This window comes from Diabrotica virgifera, chromosome 1 (genome assembly GCF_917563875.1).
Source record: "Diabrotica virgifera virgifera chromosome 1, PGI_DIABVI_V3a".
Lineage (NCBI taxonomy): Eukaryota > Metazoa > Arthropoda > Insecta > Coleoptera > Chrysomelidae > Diabrotica > Diabrotica virgifera.
The window spans coordinates 144,579,211-144,600,300 of record NC_065443.1 but is presented as its reverse complement, the minus strand read 5'-3'; the positions used below and the strand labels follow the sequence as shown (position 1 = coordinate 144,600,300).

The following is a 21,090-nucleotide window of genomic DNA, read 5'->3' as shown; positions in this document are numbered from 1 at the left end:
CGTCCAGCATGCCATAGCATGAATGATAAGGTTCACGTCATTTTTACAATGTAGACACCCTAAACTCCATGGTCTGACTTATTATTGACAATTATTAATGTAAACATTGTTAAATCAAAATAACAATTTACTGTTTTTTACCATCCTGCAAAATACAGGGTGTTTTATAAATAAACGTTAAAATGTATACGTAATAGAAAATACATATTGTACAGGGCGTCAATAAGTTATATTTTATGAATGAACTACCATGACGTCACTTTTACTTTTCCTCCCTAGGGAGGAAAAGTACAACTTTGCTCTCTACAATCAGGTACGGAAAAGTATACTTTCGGTAGAGGTAGGTGGAAATAGCTATTTGTATAACAAGGGAGGAAAGTGCTACTTTTCCTCCCGAGAATGAAGTTTACTGCCCGACGCGTAGCGAAGGCAGTAATCATTCAAGGGAGGAAAAGGCACTTTACTCCCATGTTATACATATGTTTTTTCCACCTTCCTCAAATAACAAGTAATTTTTTCATTTTAACTTAACTTATGTATGTAAATAACCAACAAAATTTATTAAAACTAAAACTAACAAGTAGGTACAATATAACTGTCAACTGTCAAATATAAGTCAAATTATTAATGTAAACATTGTTAAATCAAAATAAGAATTTACTGTTTTTACCATTCTGCAAAATACAGGGTGTTTTATAAATAAACATTAAAATGTATAGATACTTACGTAATAGAAAATAGATATTGTACAGGGCGTCAGTAAGTTACATTTCATGAATGAAATACCATGACGTCACTTTTACTTTTCCTCCCTAGGGAGGAAAAGTACAACTTTGCTCCCTACAATCAGGTACGGAAAAGTATACTTTCGGTAGAGGTAGGTGGAAAAAGTTATTTACCAGCAATGTTATTGCTGTAATCGAATCTTATGATTCTATATATTAATAACATAGGTAAGCAAAGTCCGCAGATAGTGTGCTACTCGTTTTATAAACAAAATGGCACCCGAAAATCGTGTTTTTTTCAATTTTTGCTCTATAACGCCAAAGATTTTAACTTTACACCAAAAACACCCAATTAAAAATTCACCGTAATTAAATTCTTAAATTCTGCATTGAGACATGTTTTTCCTGATTTACTTCGACGAAAATTTTCCTCGGAAACTGCGGGGTTTTCCAACAAAATCTTTAATTTTCAACTATCATTTTAGGTTAGTAATTATTTATCAATAATTAAATAACTTAGTGATGTAAAAGCTCTTTTCGCATAGATTACATTTCCAGAAGCCGATTGAATGAACAGTTTACCAAAAATTAAATTGTTAATTAAAAATTTACGAACGCTATAGTAACCACAATAATTTCGATGAATAAGAATAACTGTGATTTTCGTATAAAAAAGCACTATACCTATCCAATTTACTTTACAGAATTGAAATTGTACTATTTAGGCGGCCTCAGGAGTATTTTAAAATTATAAACAATTTTTTGGCTTATAAACAAATAGGATATCTCGGAAAATATTAAAATAAATTAAATTATGAAAACGGTATTGGAAAGAACAATATAGTACATTTCTTCTAAAAGAAAAAAGCTTTAAATTTCAATGAGTCGTTCCTGAGATACAATTACTCAAATTTGACCGGCATCTACGGCGAAGATATAAACAATCGGCCGTAATTTTCAAACCATCACTTTTTTATGTCGGTCCTCTTTCACACAATTTTTCAGATCTTTAAAAGACTGATAACATAAATTATAATAATAAAGACTATCGGTATTACGAGTGAAAAATACCAAAAATACCAAAATTTCAATCAAAAATCAGGTTGAAGAAAATGTAATATCAAAGTTCAAAATCGGTATACGTTAAAAAAATGCATTTTCTCGGCTTTCCATGAAGCAATTTTCTTCATCTTTTTTTTTGTTCCCAAGTAACTCAAGTAGAGCCATCTAACTAACGCATTTTTAAATGTCAAAATTGCTTTCGTTTCGTTATAATATAGTATATTGTACAACAAGTGAGAAAAAAGACATATTTCTCATGAGCGCAGAAGTTTGTTGGCACGAACCGAGGCACGAGGAGAGGGCCACAAATCAAGCGAGGGAGAAATATGTCATTTTCTCATGTGTTGTACACTATACTTTTTCTATGGGTGCGGTTTTGTCAAGACTTCAAACTTTAAAATTAAATAGTGTAGGTGATTTTAAGTATATTATATGCACAAATTGAAATAAAATACATACATAATAAAATACTTACATATACATGTAGGTATTTATTATTCTTAAAATGTATATACCTTATTTTAAAAATTCTAATTAACAGTTTTTTTTTAACAGCTTTGAAAGGTAATTCTGGTAGGTTTCGCTTTAACACATTTATTTGACAACATTAATTGTGTTTGTATTGTGCATGTTACCAAGGAAACGGCGATCGTAGTATGGAAGACCGTAGGAAAACCCGCGAGAAAAATATTTCTCACTGCAATGGCCGACTTTTCTCACTGCGTGAGGAATTGTTCGTTTTGAATGTATGTAAGTAGTGATAGAAGTTGCATACTTGTTTAAAAAAAATTGTTTAATATGTTTTTAAATAATTATGTTTAAATAATAATTGTTTAAATAATATTAAAATAATAATTATTTTGATGTAGGAGGAATATAAAATATTATGGTTATAGAATTCTTCGGTTTATGAGATTTATGTAGATTAAAGGGGCAATGTCGGCAAATCGCTCCACTATAACTAAAAATATGAAAATAAACATCAAGAAAACCAAAGTAAGACTATCGTGGCTAAGAAACATCCGACAATGGACAGGGCTAAATTTTAAACAGCTAGTATGAACAGCTGAATACAGAGAACAGATTGCAATTGTGGTAGCCAACCTCCATTGAGGAAAGGTTATTTTAAGAAGAAGAATAAATTGCAAATATTATTTCATTTCTACTTTCTTCAACCCGTCTTCCCAATAGGGCTTTTCATCGATTGTCATTTGTTTCGAGTTTCTGTCATTTGTTCCATAATCGGTGTATAATATTAATTTACACGGATTATACGACATATTATGACAGAAGCTCGCAACAAATGACTTTAAATGAAAAACCCTATTGAAAGTGCTTTTTTTTTCGTAGACACAAAGAATGCAACCCTTGAAGAAAGAGCTAAATTTTTTGATGAAAGTCCAGCAAATCTGGTAGCAGAGTCCCTTAATATAGTTGAAGAAGACAGAGAGACAGTTGGCAACGGTTTTAAAGAGATATACAACACTTCTTCTTTTGTAGAAGATACAAATGCATTTGTAAAGGTAAAATATTTTCCTTATTCTTAAAATAAATATGTAAAGTGTATCCTACGAAGAAAAGTCCTTTTTAAATTCCTGAGAATCATCTGAAATATTAATGTTCTAACACTTGAGTAGTTAGTGTTATTTTACCATGGCGTAGTCTGATAAAATTTTGATTGGATTTGATAGCTTAGCCACAATCTTTTTTACGCTTGTCCAAGGCGAGTTCCTTTATCTAGGATAAGATCTGGATATGTATCTCATTTTCCAATTAACTGTGCTCTTATCTTTTATGGTGCTTCTAAAGTAATTTATCAAGGTGGTTTTAGTGAGGTTGATATAAAAGTCCAGGGTAATAAGGTATTTTCCATGACACTTCAACAGACAGGGTACTGAAGCAATTTTTCGACATAAGAACAAATTGTAACTATTTCTTGCATAGGATCTGGCAAATATTTTTATTTATAAACAATTTAGTGTCAAAATATGGCATTTTTCGTTTTTTTTTCAAATCAATGGAAAACCGTGAAACTTATGGTTTTTTTAGTACAAATATAACAAATATATACAAAAAATCTAAATTGCAAAAAAAAATAATTTTGCAATCACTACTGTAAAGATTAATGTACAGCTTTGAAATTTTTGTAAAATGAGGGTTCTTTGGGTAACAAAGTATGTGACAAAAATTTCAAAGCGATTCATTTAATTGTTTAAATTTTATTCAAATTGTTTATCCCAGGGAACTTATTTGCAATAACATAAGTCAGAAAAAAATTATGTTAAAACCATTCTACAGGTGTCAAATGAAAAAGCATAAGCTAAACTTTCAAAATGGTTTAGAACAAGTAAATGAAAAATGCATTTATTAGTAATAAATAATTATGCAAAAGTATCGTCAATTTTGTCATATAAACTTTTTGAATGACTTTCTTATTATGTGCGACATGGGGCCAACTGGCGCTTTTACCCTGGAGGTGAATGCCACTCCTTTGTGGGAGTGAAAATTTTGTTATTAGAAATAACCGCATAAATCGATAGAAAGATAAATTCTGCGCAATATATATATATATATCTATTAAGTTATTAAAATAAATCAATACTTTTTGAATTATTAAAGACCAAAATATTTTAATTTTTCGTGAAAAAATGCATGTTTTAAAGCGGCTTTTCATAAATAACTCAAAAACTATGTTTTTATAAAAAAAGTTATGATTACCCAAACTGCTAACAAAAAATTAAATAAATGTCTTACTTGAAAAACCTTTTAATATAATTCGAAGTGAGTTTAGGTGATTGACGGTATGTCGGTTCGCTAAACTCAGATAGAACTGGCGAACTGGCTAGAGATTTTAGTCGTAAGTATACGGTGGCGCCCAAAATCCCGACAGCCAAAATCCCGACGGCCAAAACACCGACACGCCAGAATCCCGACACGCCAGAATCCCGACAAGCCAAAATCCCGACATGCAAAAATCCTCGCATAAGTAAAAATTCCGACCACTACATTTTGAATATTTATTGTTTCCTTTTCAAATGCAATACCAAATCATATTATAGAGTGTTGAAATTGAAAAAATATTACTTACTAATAAGTACGGGTACTAATTTTACGCATTTTAAAAGAAAAAATTATTTAAACACTTCATTTTATAATATAAAAGCTATACTTTACTGAAATGGAAGGTTGTAAGTGACATGATAATATCTATTATATGAAAGTAAACTTGAATTCAAGATTTGATTATAAATATATTATTGGACTATACATTGGCAAAAAAATAATTTAATTCATATACCCATGTTATAAATTTTATTTATAAAATTAGTTCATATTAAATGGTAAATACTTTTGTTTAGTATCAAAAAATAAAAAGCAGAAGACCATAAACAAAAAACAAGAAATAAATGTAATTATATGTTAAAAAGAAACTTATCAAACCTGTCGGGATTCTGGTCTGTCGGGATTTTGGCCTGTCGGGATTCTGGCGTGTCGGGATTTTGGTCGTCGGGATTGTGGCTATCGGCATTTTGGGGTAGACCCGTACGTATATTCTTTGGTTGCAAAAAACATTTGAAAAAATCCTATGATTTATTTCGTACACTTACTGAAATGAAATATTTTCTTCCATTAAATCTCACACACATTTTGTTAACTGCCAATGGAAACACCTTAGAACCTTTAGTAAATTTTATTAAAGAAATTAAAATACAAATTTAGAACAGCATAACCCACAACTTTGTATTCATTCTATAAGAAAGTTCCTTTTACTACTTTCTGTGGTAAATGGACTTGATTCCATGCCATTATCTTTCCACACACACATACTCGCATGTAATGGCTGTTACTCACACTGATGAGTGATGAGTTACGACATTCGTTTTCGGCTCGTGTCGCAAACTTCATCATCGTGAGTAATACCTTATTATTACATGCTCGGTGAAAAATATACTATTTTCTTCTTCTTCTTAACTCAGACGAGACACGTTAGTCTCGGGCACTTGGTCATAAGACCTTTGTACCATACCTTGTTTCTTTTCCTTAAACTCTAATAAGTTTTGGGGCCTCAACGAAGGCCAACAAGTTTTGGGACCTCCTCTGGTTCAAACCTCATTTGACCAGTGAAGTTCTGCCTTACGTCACTTAGCACACTGCAATGGCATAGTATGTGACGTGTGGGTGTGGAAGTCTCTTCTTCCATTTCGAACTTTCTCAAACAGGGCTTGCCTTACCTAGTTTGTATAGGTGATTTCTTAAACAATGTCCAGTCACCATTTCGGTGACCGTTTTGATCTCTTGTATATTGAGGTTCATCAAATAGGCCTGCATCCCGCGTACGAAAAAAAAGTTGATTAATAGCAAGCTTAAAATTTGTTAACACCTTAACCGGATCTATTCGGACACACTTTGATGTATGGGAACATTGGAACAGAGGAAGTTTTAATTGAGGAACAGGTTAAAAGTCTGAAACGTCATACTACGAAAACGTCCCATGTATTTCGTCGGACAGAGCTTCCAATTGATTTGTCACCCTTTCATTAAACTCTCATGCAAAAATCAGACTGGTATCACCAACTGGGCAGTTTAAGAAGTCCGCCACGTGGAACATGTCAAATCACAGGAATTATGTGGGTGATAAATAGCAATCTGATTTTTGCACGAGAGCTTAATGAAAGGGTAACAAATCAATTGAAAATTTTGTCGAACAAAATACACGTAACGTTTTCCTTCGTTAACGTTAACTTCCAAGTTTTTAACCTGTTCCACAACTAAAACTTCCCTGTTCCAGTGTTCTCGTACATCAAAGTTTGTCCAACTAGACACCGTTAAGCTATTAACAAATTTTCAGCTTGCTATTTATCAACATTTTTTTTGGTACGCGGGATAAAACTGGTCGAGAGTTTTTTATCAATATTCTTGATTATTCTTTTAGTCTGGATTTGCCCTTAAGTGATTCTCCATTTATTTTGATGATTCTTTATCAGCCAATTGTCAACCTCGTTTTTCGTAGCATCTTCTGGGCCTTCAAAAGTTTCTCCCGAGCCTTATTTCACTAACATATTTGCTCGTTCACTTTGTTGTCTTTTGCCAGGTTGTTGAGGAGATCTTTGCAGTTTCTCACCAGTTTTGATTTGGTGAAAGGTTTCTTTACAGCCAGAATAGCCGATTGGCCATGTGTGTAAATGTTTATTCTCTTAGTTTTAGGGTCTTCATCAATGATTTCATCAATTCGGGCCACCAAAGAAAAACATCAGCCTGGAACACCGTTGTATGTTGGCCTAGGCTGTAAGATTTACTATAGTTACATCTTTGCCCAAAGACTCCTGATCAACTACCAGTGGCAGTTTTAGATCCATCAGTGAACCATATTAAGTCCCCATTAATATTTGGAACTTTTTGTTCTCTAGATGGTATAATTATGTTCACTTTCTCAGTTAAGTTAGTTCTTGCGTCTCATCATATCTAAGTTCATCATAAAGATGGATTCCTCAAGTACAGTGTTTGTATGACTATTCAATACATAATTTAGCCTACACAAGTATTGTTTGCTTTGAGTGTCAGGATGGTCATCAAGGCTACCCCGAAATATATAATTCCAGCGAAAGAAGACCTGGATAGCCTCGAATGAAGGCTGTTTCTGTACTATTGAAGGCTCCTGATATAATTAGAAGCGCTTGTCTTTGTAGTGTGGTGAGAGTGGTCACACAAGATTGCAAAGCCATCTTTCTCCACCAGAGTACCAAATCATAAGTGACTGTCGGTCGTATCACTGATGTGTATAATAAACAGATTACCCTTGGTTGCAATCCCCAGGTTTTACCTACAATTAGTCTGCATTTCCAGAAGTGTCGCTTGGTCCTTTTGGTTATATTGGTAATATGAGTATTCCAATTGAGTTTCTTATCCAGGGTTACCCCTAGATACTTAACCTCATTGGTTCTTTCCAGTACCTCTCCAAATATTTTCAGCTTACTCAGTCCAGTGAGCCTCCTCTCATTTGTAAAGTCTACCAGTTTAGTTTTAGAAGGGTTCATGGAGAGGTTCTCTTTCAGACACCAGTTCTCTATGTAATGAAGGGTATATCGTATCTGATCCGCAACAGTGCTGGGAAATTTTCACCTAGTTACTATTACAATATCATCTGCGAAACCCTGGACCCAGATTCCTTGGGCGCTTAGCCCATGAATCAGATCATCGACAACTATGTTTCATAATGACGGTGACAATACACCGCCTTGAGGGCATCCCTTAGTTGCCCTCAGATTTATGGCATCTTATACGTATCTGTGAAAATTATTCTGCTCTGAAGCATCTGAATAATCCACTTGCATGTTGTGTTGTTGATTTTCTTCTTCACCGGTGCGCTTTATATAGACTCGATAATATTCTATGATTTGATTTTAGTACACTAGTAACGAAGTTTTTACTCGAGCTGTAATACGTCAAGCTGAAGGTGCCTCCCAATATGTACCTGTTTATCTGTATCAGCTATCATGGTTACCAGAAAACAGCACGGATATAGGTAAGTTTGACTGTTTAGTAAATTAAATTTTATTAATTCGATTAATTTGATGATTTAACTTGTTTAAAATATCCCTTTGTACAAATAAAACCTTTTGCACCAAATAGGTCGGAAAGTTACCGCATGCAAGGCAATATCTCATGAACATTGTTGTTTTAAACCTTTAGCAGTTTCTTTTTCTTCTTTTTCCTTTATATAAGTAATTTTGCTTGTTCATTGCCGGATTGTTGCCTCTAGGAAATATTGTCACACTCTCTCTTGCGCGGTCGGCCGATAATTCTGTCATTTGATAATAATTAGTCCAAACTGTATGATCGTCCCCGTTAGGCAAATTATTTATATTCGTTTTTTTTTTGCCCAAACTTGCTCAAAAAAAGGTCCTTAGAATAAATCCAAAGGGTGCCGCGGTCGTAAAATTATTTAAAAATTTTTTTTAAACAAATTCACATAATCAATTTTTTTACTTCGGACAAGAAGATTTTAGATTCTTTGGGTCATTCTGAACAAAAAAGTTTTGTTGTGACTTTTCTCTAAATTTATTGTTTTTGAGTTATACGCGATTTTATATTTAAAAAACCCGAAAATGGCCATTTTTAAGGCTTAATAAGTCGGTTAAAAGTTATTATTAGGGAGCGGATTTTATGCTAAATGCATATTGCATGCATATTTCGCATATTTGAGAACTTTACTAAATTTTGCATATTTTTAAAGAAACATTCATATTTTGTGCCTATTTAAAAATATTTAAGTCAAAAAAAAATTTAATTTGAATTTTAATTCGACACAAAATATTTCCCCGCACCTATCTATTCATTCGAGAACTACCTGAAGAGAGACGGCTCATTCACTGCCTTTTCATGTTTTCTTAGAAAATACCCGATCTTTACACATAGTACCTATAGTGCTTATAGTACACCGTTATAAAATGATTGTAGGATGTTAAAATGATGAAGAATGGTTTACCGGGAAATCCGAATTTTATTTACTTTTATAATATTTAGTACAATTTGTATCCCAATTTAATAGCTATAATTCTGGTGATTCTTTTAAATCTCCTATTGTTAAGAGAATTTACAACTTTAACCATAGTTTTACGATTTTCTAACGGAAATTGAAATATTCATGCTTTAGATCAGATCCCGTCTTTAAACGGCTTTAAAACTTTGGAGGACATAATATGCGAAATTTTTAATGGAAATTTTGAAATTGATTTTGGTGCAGAATTTTCGGCTTTAACAAGTTATGTTAAATACGCCCAATTACTTCTGTTGATGTTGAAAGGAGTTTTTTCTAGTTATAAAAATATTTTATCTGACCAAAGAAAATTTTTCCTCGTAAAAAAATTGGAAAAACACATTGTAGTGAATTATAATCGAAGATATAATAGTGATACTGTTGTTTTATTTTAAATAGGTAACTATTGGTATCAGTTTTTGTAAAAAAATGTGAATAAATTACATATATAAAAAATAACGATTTTATTTGACAGATAATAAATAAGATTGTCGCCCCTTCCTTTAAAAGAACCCCTAGAATAGAATAGAAAAGAAAATTTGTGGTTTCTCGACATGCGCATTTTTTGAATTTTTGTGCATATCTTGCGCATATTTCGTAATTTTTTACTGCATATATATGCGCATATTTCATCAAAATTGATCGCATATAAATCCGCTCCCCAGTTATTATCAAGTATATTCAAATGGGAAATAAGCCACAATTTTACCTAAAAATGATTTTATTAACGTTTCGACGCCCAAGTCGGGTGTCGTTGTCAAAATACAAAATAATATTAAATAAACAAAAATGTTGTTGCGTAGTAAAAAATTCTTCTAATAATTTATTTAATCTGACTCATTTATATCGGCAATTCAGACACGTATTATACATTTTAAAGTAGACGACTTTAAAAATGATATTGCCAATATTGATGAGTTGCGTTCCTGGGACGACTTTACTAAAAGATAGCTTCAGAACAACATTAAAAGTTATTATTATGAAAGTCAAAAAGTGACCATATCAAAGTTTAAAGTCTCCCCTACAAGATCCTGGAGAAAATTTTGTCATTATTTAATTACAAAGCTGTTTTCTTTAATTATTTACAATGAGCGCTAAGGGCTCTTCAGGTAGAAAAGTTATGTTAAGTGTCTTCTTTATAGAAACCTGTTATTTTTGACATGATGATAACCTATGTCCGAAGACTTACACGACAAGACGACAAGACGTTTTCCAAGTCTTGACAAAGATTGAAAGAATTATCACAGAAGTGTCAAATTTCAGTATCCACACCGAAAGGAAAGGAATGATGGAATGAAAAGTCTAGACCTTTCCATGAAATGATGGACCAAATTTTAATGTCCGAACAGACAACAAATGCCTTGAACGAGAGAAAAAGAAATAGCGAACGAACAGTACATGGTAGTATAAAATATGGAGTCCTTGGGCTGTTATACTGAATTTAGAGTTTATACCACGACGCTTGAAAAGTGTGTGCTTGGTGCTATTCTTCTTTATCTTCTTTTTCTTCTTCTTTTTCTTCTTCTTCTTCTTCTTCTTCTTCGTCTTCTTTTTCTTCTTTAAGTTCCATCTTTTATCGAAGGTTGGAAATCATCATGACAATGCGGATCCTGTTGATTGCCGCTCTAAATTGCTCTGCACTACTGCATTCGAATCATTTCCTTAAGTTCTTAAGCCAGGATGTTCTTCGTCTTCCCACATTTCGCTCTCCTCGGATTTTGCCTTGCATAATAAGTTGTAATAATGAGTATTTTTGGCCTCTCATCACATGTCTCAAGTACTCAAGTTTTCGTCTTTTGATAGTTAATATTACTTCCAGTTTATTTCTTATCCTTCTATACCCTATGTCAAGCATGCTATGCAGTGTACAAGGATAGCCCCATGCGAACTAAATGAGAATTTTCTGACAACGTTGCCGCTCTTCACGACTTCGGCCGTGAATTATTAGTCAGGTATTAGCGGAATACCTGCGGAATACTTAAGGAGGATTTATTTATGATAATTCACAGAATGGTAAACCCGCTTGCAATATACAACCATGCTGATTCTAATGTTTGAAACGGAGATTAGTTACTTTCACGTTTGACATTCTTTGAATCCATGATATTCGTAGGCTTCCTCTGTAACAACAATATTTAAAGGCGGCCAACTTATTCAGATGGACTTGTTTTAATGTCCACGCCTCCAAGCCATAAAGAAGAGTAGAGAACACGTAACACCGAAACATCCTTAGGCGTAGTTCTAACTTTATACCCCGACAACAAAGAAACTTCGTATACTTCGTAAGTTTAATGAATGATGCAAGTGCTATTTCAATACGCATAATTTCTTTGGTTTGGTCTACACTTGATGATATCCATGTTCCTAAGTATTTGTAGTTATCCACACTCTCAATTACAGTATCTTCAATAGTCAATTCGATGTTTGCGTGTGCTGATTTAGTCACGATCATGCATTTAATTTTCTTTAAATTCATCTTCATTATGTTCTCATGACAGCATTTATTAAGGCGTTGCATTACGTTATTGTTGTTGTTATCCGTTATTATTACTGTATCGTCTGCAAAATGTATGTTGTTCAAAATTTCTCCATTGATAGATATACCTTCAATTGAATCTGAGGGCGCTTCTTGAAATACCGCTTCACTGTCATTAAAGATACATTGAAGAGTAGTGGGGACAGCACGCACCCTGACGGACTCCTCTCTGCATTTTGATATCTTGGGTGTCCTGGTTATCCTTACCTTGGCAGTTTGATTCCAATATACTATTGTGTTTCAATTTATCAATCAAAGATAGAATACAAATTTTAATTTTTTTAATATAACGCGGGCACATAAATTTGATACACCCTGTATATTGATTTGTAAATATTTATTAGAAGTTAGCTTTCATGCAAGGTGGTTTCTCCTTAATGAATTTTTCCATGAAGAATATTAAAAACATTTTTGTAAATAAAAGTGAAGTGAAAGTTATTTAGGATTATTATTTTAAACCGATTGTTTATTACGGGAAAGGTAGAAGCCATAGGTAATTAGTTCTTAGAAAATTAAGGTAAAGAAAGTTTGGAATTTTAATCTCTTTTTGTTTAACCCCGAGTAAATTTTGTAGAATTTCCCGAAAGTAATTATTATGATGGTACGAATAATTTTGAAAGTATGAGTGGGTTTTCGAATGAAAAAAAGAATGGGGAGAGATAAATGTTTCTGATTGGCTTGGCAATTTGAAATGAGGAAAGTTTTGTTTGAATGTTGGGACAGTTTGGGAAAAGAAAAGATTATTGTGTTACCGGCAGCCGAGAGGAGCAGTCAAAAGTTTTCGTGAGTAGTTCAGAAGCAAGTACTAGTGGTTGTATTGATAGTGAGAGTAGCTGAAAAGTGAAACGAGAGACAAATCAAATCGAGAAGAAATACCTCTTTGATTCTGTAAAGTCCAAGAGAGTAAGTTACAAGAATTATCGTTATTAAAATTATTTGTGACACCAAGTAAAAAAGATACTTGGGTCTCAGGAGATTATTGTTGAGAGAAAGAGAGGAGAGAGTTTTGGAGTTTATTGAACGAGTACTGGCAAAAAAGACGTCTGGCTTGTGTTTTGGAGAAATAGTTGCTGGTATGCTGCTGAATTTTTGCTGAGAACGGAGAGGTCTTTGATTGGTAGCCTAACATAATCAACAAGGAGGAGCTGTTTGGGTCAAGAGGAGACATCATTGTGTGTGAATCAAAAAGGTAGGTCAATAACCTATGTGATAGATTTTCTTTATAATCAGAAGTTAAATTTTTTTACGTAAAAGCATATGCATTTAAGATTCCAACATTTCAAAAATTTAATAGGAGGTATAAGTAATTTGCGAATACCAAATTTGTTTGTTTAGTTTGTTTCTTATTAAGGGTATCAAGAACAAAGCGATAAATATTTGTTTGAATTAGATTAATTTATATGGTAAAAGTTTCTTTTGGACAGTTATGCCCACAGGATTTAATTGATAAATTTATAGAGCATTGCTTTTGATAATAAAGGTATTTGTATGTGTTTATTTATGATTTTTCTATTTATTTCCTTTTCCTATTTTATCCCGATAAGGATCAACTAAGAGATACTGAAACCACGAGAAAGGATAAGTATAACCTAAGAGAATTTAATTAAATCTTTTTTGACAAAAGGCACACTGAGATGTTTTCTTAATATTTTTATGTATGATTTGCGTTAATTAAATAATTGATCAAATAAATAATAATTAATATAAAAGTAATAGAAAGCAGATCATAACAATACATATATTAGATATAATTTTCATATTACGACTGTCAATAATTTTGCTTTTAAGTGTATCTTTTTAATGTATCTATAGGTAATTTTAATACTATAATGTATTAAATTACACATATGTAGTTCTTCCTTAAAAACAAAAAGCAAGGAAGTGTGAAGACCATCGAACTGTATCCCTAATGAGTCATGCCGCTAAGATTTTTATGCGAGTAATTTATAACCGCATTCACAATAAGTGTGACGAATACCTGAGTCGTTCTCAATATGGTTTTAGAAAAGTTACAGGCACCAAAGAAGCAATTTATGAGATTGACACTAATAGCAGAAAGGTATTTCGTGGTTCAAAAACAGCTGTATGTGTGCTTTGTCGATTATAGAAAGGCCTTTGACCGCATTAGACACGAAAAATTAATTGAGGTGCTAAAAGAAGTAGGGTTGCACGGATACGACATAACTATAATAAGTAATACATACTGGAACCACAGAGGATGCGTTCGAACAGACAACGGAAACACCAATTACGTAAACATAGAACGAGGAGTGCGTCAAGGGTGCATTCTGCCCCCTCTACTATTTGATTCCTATGCCGAATATCATCAGAGCTTCTCTTGAAGATCGCCCTGAAGATGCCAGAATGGAATCATCATTAACAATGTAAGATATGCCGATGACACCGTAGTATAAGCGGAAACAGAAGACCAACTAAAAATATTGATGAACATACTATCAGAAGAAAGTAACAGACTGGGCTTGGATATTAACCTTTCCAAAACCAAAATCATGGTATTCCACAAGAACCCCCATGAACAAATTACACCCAACATACAAATCAATGGTATCATCGCTCAGAGTTCCCACAGCCTCATATACCTGGGCAGAGAGCTGAACAGTCAGCTAGACCACTCAAAAGAAATTAGAAGATGCATTGAAATAGCAAGGTCTGGCTTCATGAACATGCGTAAAATGTTCTGTAACCCCAAGCTATCAGTCACAATAAGATTGAGAACACTAAAGTGTTAAGTGTGGTCTCTATTACTATATGGCTGTGAGACATGGACAATAAAACAGTATGATGACAACAGACTGAATTCATTCGAAATGTGGATGTACCGCCGAATGCTAAGTATAAGCTGGACCGCCAGAACTACAAATGAAGAAGTACTGGAAATAGTGAACACACGTCCTCATCTGGTCAATACAATCAAAATTTGAAAGATGTCATTTCTAGGACACATAATGCGCCATAGGGAATTTGAGCAGCTCCAGGTAATATTAGAAGGCAAAATCGAAGGTAAAAGGGGTATAGGAAGAAAGAAAAAATCCTGGCTCCGAATCATCAGAGATTGGATCCACACAACAGGGAATGACTTAATTCATCAAGCCCAGAACAGAGAGACATTTGCCATATTGATCGCCAACCTCAATAGAGAAGGCACTTAAGAGGATAAATGTATCTGCAAGCTTTTTATGTTGAACTTTATCAAATGCCTTTTCAAAAGTCTACAAAACATAAATATATATCCTGATTCATGTCCATGTATCTCTGGGCCAGGCCAGCACATTTAAGCTGAACAAAGCATCTCTTGTGCTCATACCGTTTCTAAAGCTAAATTGTGTGTCACTAATCTAATATTCAAGAGTTTTAACAATTCTGCTGTGTATTATTTTCAAAAATGTTTTAAGTGTGTGACTCATGCTATACTTCATTTCACGATAATAACGGAAGGTTTGGCTTATGCAGATCAATGTTGCCAAAACTCTCAGGCACCTGTTACTGTCCAGGTGCGCATTTTTTCTGACATTTATATTTATGATATTATTTTTTAGGAGTCCCGCATGGATCTGAAGGATGGTACTTTTGGGGTGGAACGCCTTCTGGCCCAATTACCGAATCACTTCGAAAGCCTCTACTAAAATTGTGGACTAATTTTATTAATACCAGTAAGTATCATTTAAAAACAAACTACTAAAGACGTAGCAGTATGTCGAGATAAACCACTCAAATCAACCGATCTGACATACACTTATTTTAACTGGGATAAGTTCTGCGTATTTTTTAGAGTTGATAAGTATTAGCAAAAACCAGCATATGATCTGATATTATAACTGCATCGAATAATCTCTTATCTATTTGATTTGTAGTTCCATGAGTAGTAAAAGGCACTTTGTAGGTTCTTACAATAGCTATAATTCCAAAATCCCTAGTATTTGCATTCATCTCTAACTTCAGTAGTGCTATTTTATTGACCAGTTATCCTATGTTAATTTAAGTTGTCACCATAATTCAGACAAATGTTAATGACATTCGAGGATACCTTCCTTTTTTACGAAGTAAGTCTAAAAAGTTATTGAATTTTTTTATACACATCATCTTCGAGTTTTTTGTCGAGGTTTTCCAACTTTTTCTCGTTTTACAATGGCGTTTTTTCTTGGCTTATTTCAGGTGGCCCTGAAGATACTCTAGGAGCTAATGTACACTTGGGTAAGATTTAATAAAACTCAGTGCTCAATATCTGCCTTTTATTTCCGTAACTTTCATATATTCGAGCATTCAACCACTTATTTTCCTTTTTCGTTCTTATCAAGAGGCTTTTTCTATATAGGCTCAATCTTACAAAACTTTCGTAAGATACAATGGCTACTGTTTAGTGGCGATTATTTTTAAACCCTCCTACCATATGTGTAGCACATAAGTAAAAACCGGGCTAAGTGCCAAAATGTTAGTTTTGTGAAAACGCCCGGGTTTTACTTTAAGATGCCTATGATTTACACATGTACACGATCTTGTGGCGTTCTTTAGAACTACTTTCTGAGTTGTTGTGAAGTTAGCCCACTTTATACAGCATCGGGCTTGGCACATACTTATACCGCTTTTAAGCACAAAAAATATATTTTCGATTTTTGGCACTTAGCCCGGTTTTTACTTATGTGATACATGTGTTGTTTTAGGAATCCCACTCCAGAGGCGAATCACGAAACGCAAAACGTAATTTGGCCCAAGGTACAACCGGGCGTTGTCAAGTATTTAGATTTAAATACGCAGTTTACAGTTCAGGATAATCCCCGAGATTATTATAGTTTTAAATCTCTATTGGACCAGTACATATATCCACCCTATGTAACTTATTAATTTTTAGAATATAAAATACTACAGTTAATTAAAATAAATATATAAAAACAATACTTTTGGTATTTATGAATTTCCTTTTTATCACTTTTTATTTTTCTCTATTTTAAACTGATGGATAAAATTAAGGAATGCCGTTCAATAAAATTTCAAAAAAAAATCACGTGAAAACAAAGTCTTCTGAATGGGTTGCACTCGTGTCGAATGTAGGCCCTTGTAATGATATAGCATATTTTTCGTTGTTTTATCAAGCGAGAATGAACAACGTGGATGATTTGCCTACAGAGATAAACAAATATTTTCTATACCTATTACTATGTAAAATAGTTTTAATTGGTTCAGGCGTGAAGCCATGGAGAAGAATTTGAGTGTTCAACTCAAATGAATGACCTGTGGAATGGACGTGTTTAGCTAGAGCTCGACCGTTATGCTCTAACTAACACGTCCATTCCATAGGACAGGTCATTCTATGGACTTTGAAAACACCATTGTTCTTCATTAAGAGAACAACAAATTCAAAAGGGAATTTATCGAATATATAATCAAGGTAGGAAGTACATAAAGGGATGTCTCGTAACAAGGATAAAAAAAAACAAAATATACATAAGGTGGAATGCAACCGTAGATACGTATTTCTGACTTATTAGTCGTCATCAGTATGGTACAGTAAAGTTAGAATAGGTGTATGTTAACTTAGGAAAGGATCACTACAGGAGCAATGCAATCAATTTGTGGCTGTAATGTTAGAAGACCCTGAGGATTCCAAAGCAACAACTAACATATCCACGGAGGAAGCTACATCTACCTGAGGAAAGGAATGCCAAACGTTTAGAACGTTTCAAACAATCAAATAGCAAGAAAAGGTTAATGCTAGTTAATAGTAGAATCAAGGTAGGAAGTAAATATCGGCATGTCTCGTAACAAGGGCGAAAAAAAAAAACAAAATATGCATAAGATGTAATGCAACCGTAGATACGTGTTTCTGACTTATTAGTCGTCATCAGTATGGTATAGCCAAGTTATAATAGGTTTCTGTTAACTCGGAAAAGGATCACTACAGCATCAATGCAACCAATTTGTGGCTGTAATGTTAAAAGACCCTGAGGATTCCAAAGCAAGAACTAAGAAAAAATTTGACTTACTCTGCATGCAAAGTTGGTAGTGAAACGATTACACAAATAGCCGTCGCAAAATAAAAAAATGTTTATAACATGCATATACCTAACATAGGTATATGCCTATACCTATGTTAGGTATACCTATGGTTATATTATATTTATACCAAAACAAAATGCATTTCAAGTTATAAAAATATATGGAATCGAATTAAAAATATTTGGTGCATTAGAAATGCAAAAAAAATTAGTCGGTATATTCTGTTTCTAAGCGACTTTTGAGAGGTAAACCGCTCGCCTATATTGTTTTGTGGTCGGATTTCATCGGCCTTGTTTTTAATCCCGTACAAATGTAATAAAATAATTTACTTTGATTTCACGAACAAACGTTTGGCCAAAGGTTTTACAAAGTGGAGCCGGTTCAAAGTGAGTGCTTCCCAAATTGTAGCGTCGGTCGGTCCTGTTCTCCGTGTTCTCTTTAACGGAAAATAGAACCTTTTTGCCGGCAAGACGACCACAATTATAGGGCCCCTAATGACAAAGAGAGCGCCGTAAGGAAACGGACGATTTCAAATGTCAAGACGATTTCCATTTGGCGCACCGTTTCGATTTTGATGTTAAAAAGTGTCGAAAATTAAAGTTGGAGATTATACACTGATAAAAAATCTTTAATATACAGGGTGCTTGGTAACGAATGCACCAAATGTAGACTATTGATTATGTACCTACTGTAGAAAGGAACTACAACGTTAACGGGGTTCGGGGTTTTATTATTTCATTTGGTCAATGGACCTCTAAGTATGAAATAACCGCGGAATGCTACCATTTAACACGTTCAGAGCCCACGCCGTGACATATACGGCGTTAGCATGTTCTATTGTAGGGCCCGCGCCGTATGCATCTAAACATTCCGTAATATGTATTTGGAACCTAGGAGTTTTCTATTAGTTCGTTGCAGCACGCGGTCATATTTTAACCAATAGGCGGCGAGGTCCCAAACGCATATTATACGGAATGTTATTCGGTGCCAAATTCATATACGGAATGTTAAATATTCGTACACCGAAAAAGATAAGTTTTTATTAGATTCTGTTAAAAGGAGATTGATTTTAAAATACTTGTTACTGTATTATAAAATAATAAAACAATTATAGTATTTGGAATGTTATTTGGTGCGAAATTCATATACGGTATGTTAAATATTCGTTGAACAAAAAGACGATTTTTATTAAAGCTAGTTGAAATGAGACTGGTTTTTAATAATATATTATGCAACGAGCATTTAATGATGGTCATTATGAAGCGAGTATAAGGAATACTCGCCGCTAGGCGGCTCGTTTCGTATAGAGTACGAGCTTCATAATGATAATTAAATTCAAGTTGTATACACGAATTTTTCTATGATCATTCACAAAAAAAGTATATTCAAATTTATTAATTTTGTAACGCAAACAAATTAAGTAGTTTGTCAGTCTGACAGTTTGTTTACATATTGAGAACTGTCAAAGCGTATGTATTTGACTCGCCATTGGTTACGGCGCGTGTGCCACCTTTATCGCGAATATCATATCGCGATTCTATTGGTTAAAAATCTGTATCTTGATGAAAATCTGTATCATAATGAAGTTCATTATAATACAGAATACAGGTAGTAACATCGTAATTGATATATTATAGTATGAGAATAGAAAAATTATTGTTAACGTATTATTAAAGATCCACAAGGAAAAAGGTTTTCCTGTAGTTGGCTGTATACCGTATAATACAAAAAAAACGAATCCTAAAAATCCATAAAAAGGGCTACATCACAGAACTAGTTTTCGATTGATTGACCAATCATCAATTTTAATAACCTTATAAAATGGTGGAAAGGTCTTAAAATTTTGACTACGGTTAAAAAAAGTTGTGGGTTATACTCACGTGACCTTACCATGCTAACCATTTAAAGTGGTGCGTTTTTGAAAAATAGGTGAATTAGTCCCTGGGAACAGGTTACATTAGGGTGAGTTCTATGCACTTTTGGTACAAACATATCTACATAAAAATTGTTCCTGGTTAAATTTCCTATCTAAATATAACTTTTTAAAGTCAATGATACTTTTTTTACAACAATATATTCAAAAGAAAAAGCACAAAGAAACCCAAAAGAAAGAAATTTTGTTTTTTGTTCCATAACTTTTGTCCACGAGGATATAGGTATAGACATTGCTTTACAGAAAAAAAAACCTACATATTTCTTCTTTAAAATTTTGTTTACTAGAGGTAATTAGGATTTATAGTTTTCGAAATATGATTTTTCAAAGTTGGGCACTCACAGTAATTTTGGGCAATTTTCCTTGTTATTTCGCAAATATTGTTCTGTAACTTTTTTCTACGTAACTTAAGGTATATGCAATGGTAACACGTAATAGGAATAGAAATAAATTACTTTAAAATGGTCTACTGTATAACGTTGTACGATTTTTTTAAAGAGATTATGGTTTTTCAAGTTTTTATACTTTTAACGATTTTTTGTAATATAAAAATAAAATACAGTGAAACCTGCTTAATTCGAACTTCCATAATTCGAAATTTTCTTTAATTCGAATTTTTATTTTGGTCCCTAGCATTTCCTATATAAGTAATGGTAAAAAGTCGTGAATAATTCGAATTCTATTTTGGATAATTCGAACTTTTCTGCTATCTTTTCTTAATATCTTAGAATATTTTGTCATTACTGAGAAGCTAAATTCTAAAAAGCAGTTAAAATTTGGGATCTCTTTGGAAAAAAATAAAGTCGATCTTTTTTATAGCTTGCAAATGTTTCCATTGGTATTTTTGGCCGAATTTTGTTAGCCCATTTTTTTATGTTGACAAAACTCGGGCAAGAGTAGGAACAAAAACATCTCCAAGCAACAAAAATGATTAGGTCTGGATCCCGCGTATGAAAAAAAAGTTGATTAATAGCAAGCTGAAAATTTGTTAATAGCTTAAGGGTGTCTAGTTGGACAAACTTTGATATATGGGAACACTGGAACAGGGGAAGTTTTAGTTGTGGAACAGGTTAAAAATTTGGAACGGTCAGACCACGAAAACGGCACATGTATTTTGTCCGACAGAACAGGCTTAAACTCTCCGAACAGAGATTAAACTCTCATGCAAAAATCAGACTGCTATTTATCACTAAATTGGCGTTTTAATGAGTGGAACATGTAGAATATGTCAAATGACAGGAATTATGACAGGTGATAAATAGCAGTCTGATTTTTGCATGAGAGT

General features: G+C 33.3%; 1 protein-coding gene across 1 annotated transcript in view; it reads left to right on the top strand.

Annotated features, from left to right (window-relative positions):
- The window catches only part of LOC126878757 (venom carboxylesterase-6-like), a 65,628-nt gene extending 48,857 nt beyond the window's left edge, over window positions 1–16,771 (top strand). The window contains exons 8-11 of the mRNA XM_050641635.1: window positions 3,138–3,310; window positions 8,193–8,310; window positions 15,418–15,531; window positions 16,540–16,771. Coding sequence (XP_050497592.1) covers window positions 3,138–3,310; window positions 8,193–8,310; window positions 15,418–15,531; window positions 16,540–16,580 — 446 coding nt within the window. The 3' untranslated portion in view covers window positions 16,581–16,771. The remainder of the gene's footprint in view (window positions 1–3,137; window positions 3,311–8,192; window positions 8,311–15,417; window positions 15,532–16,539) is intronic.
- Window positions 16,772–21,090: the final 4,319 nt, after the last annotated feature.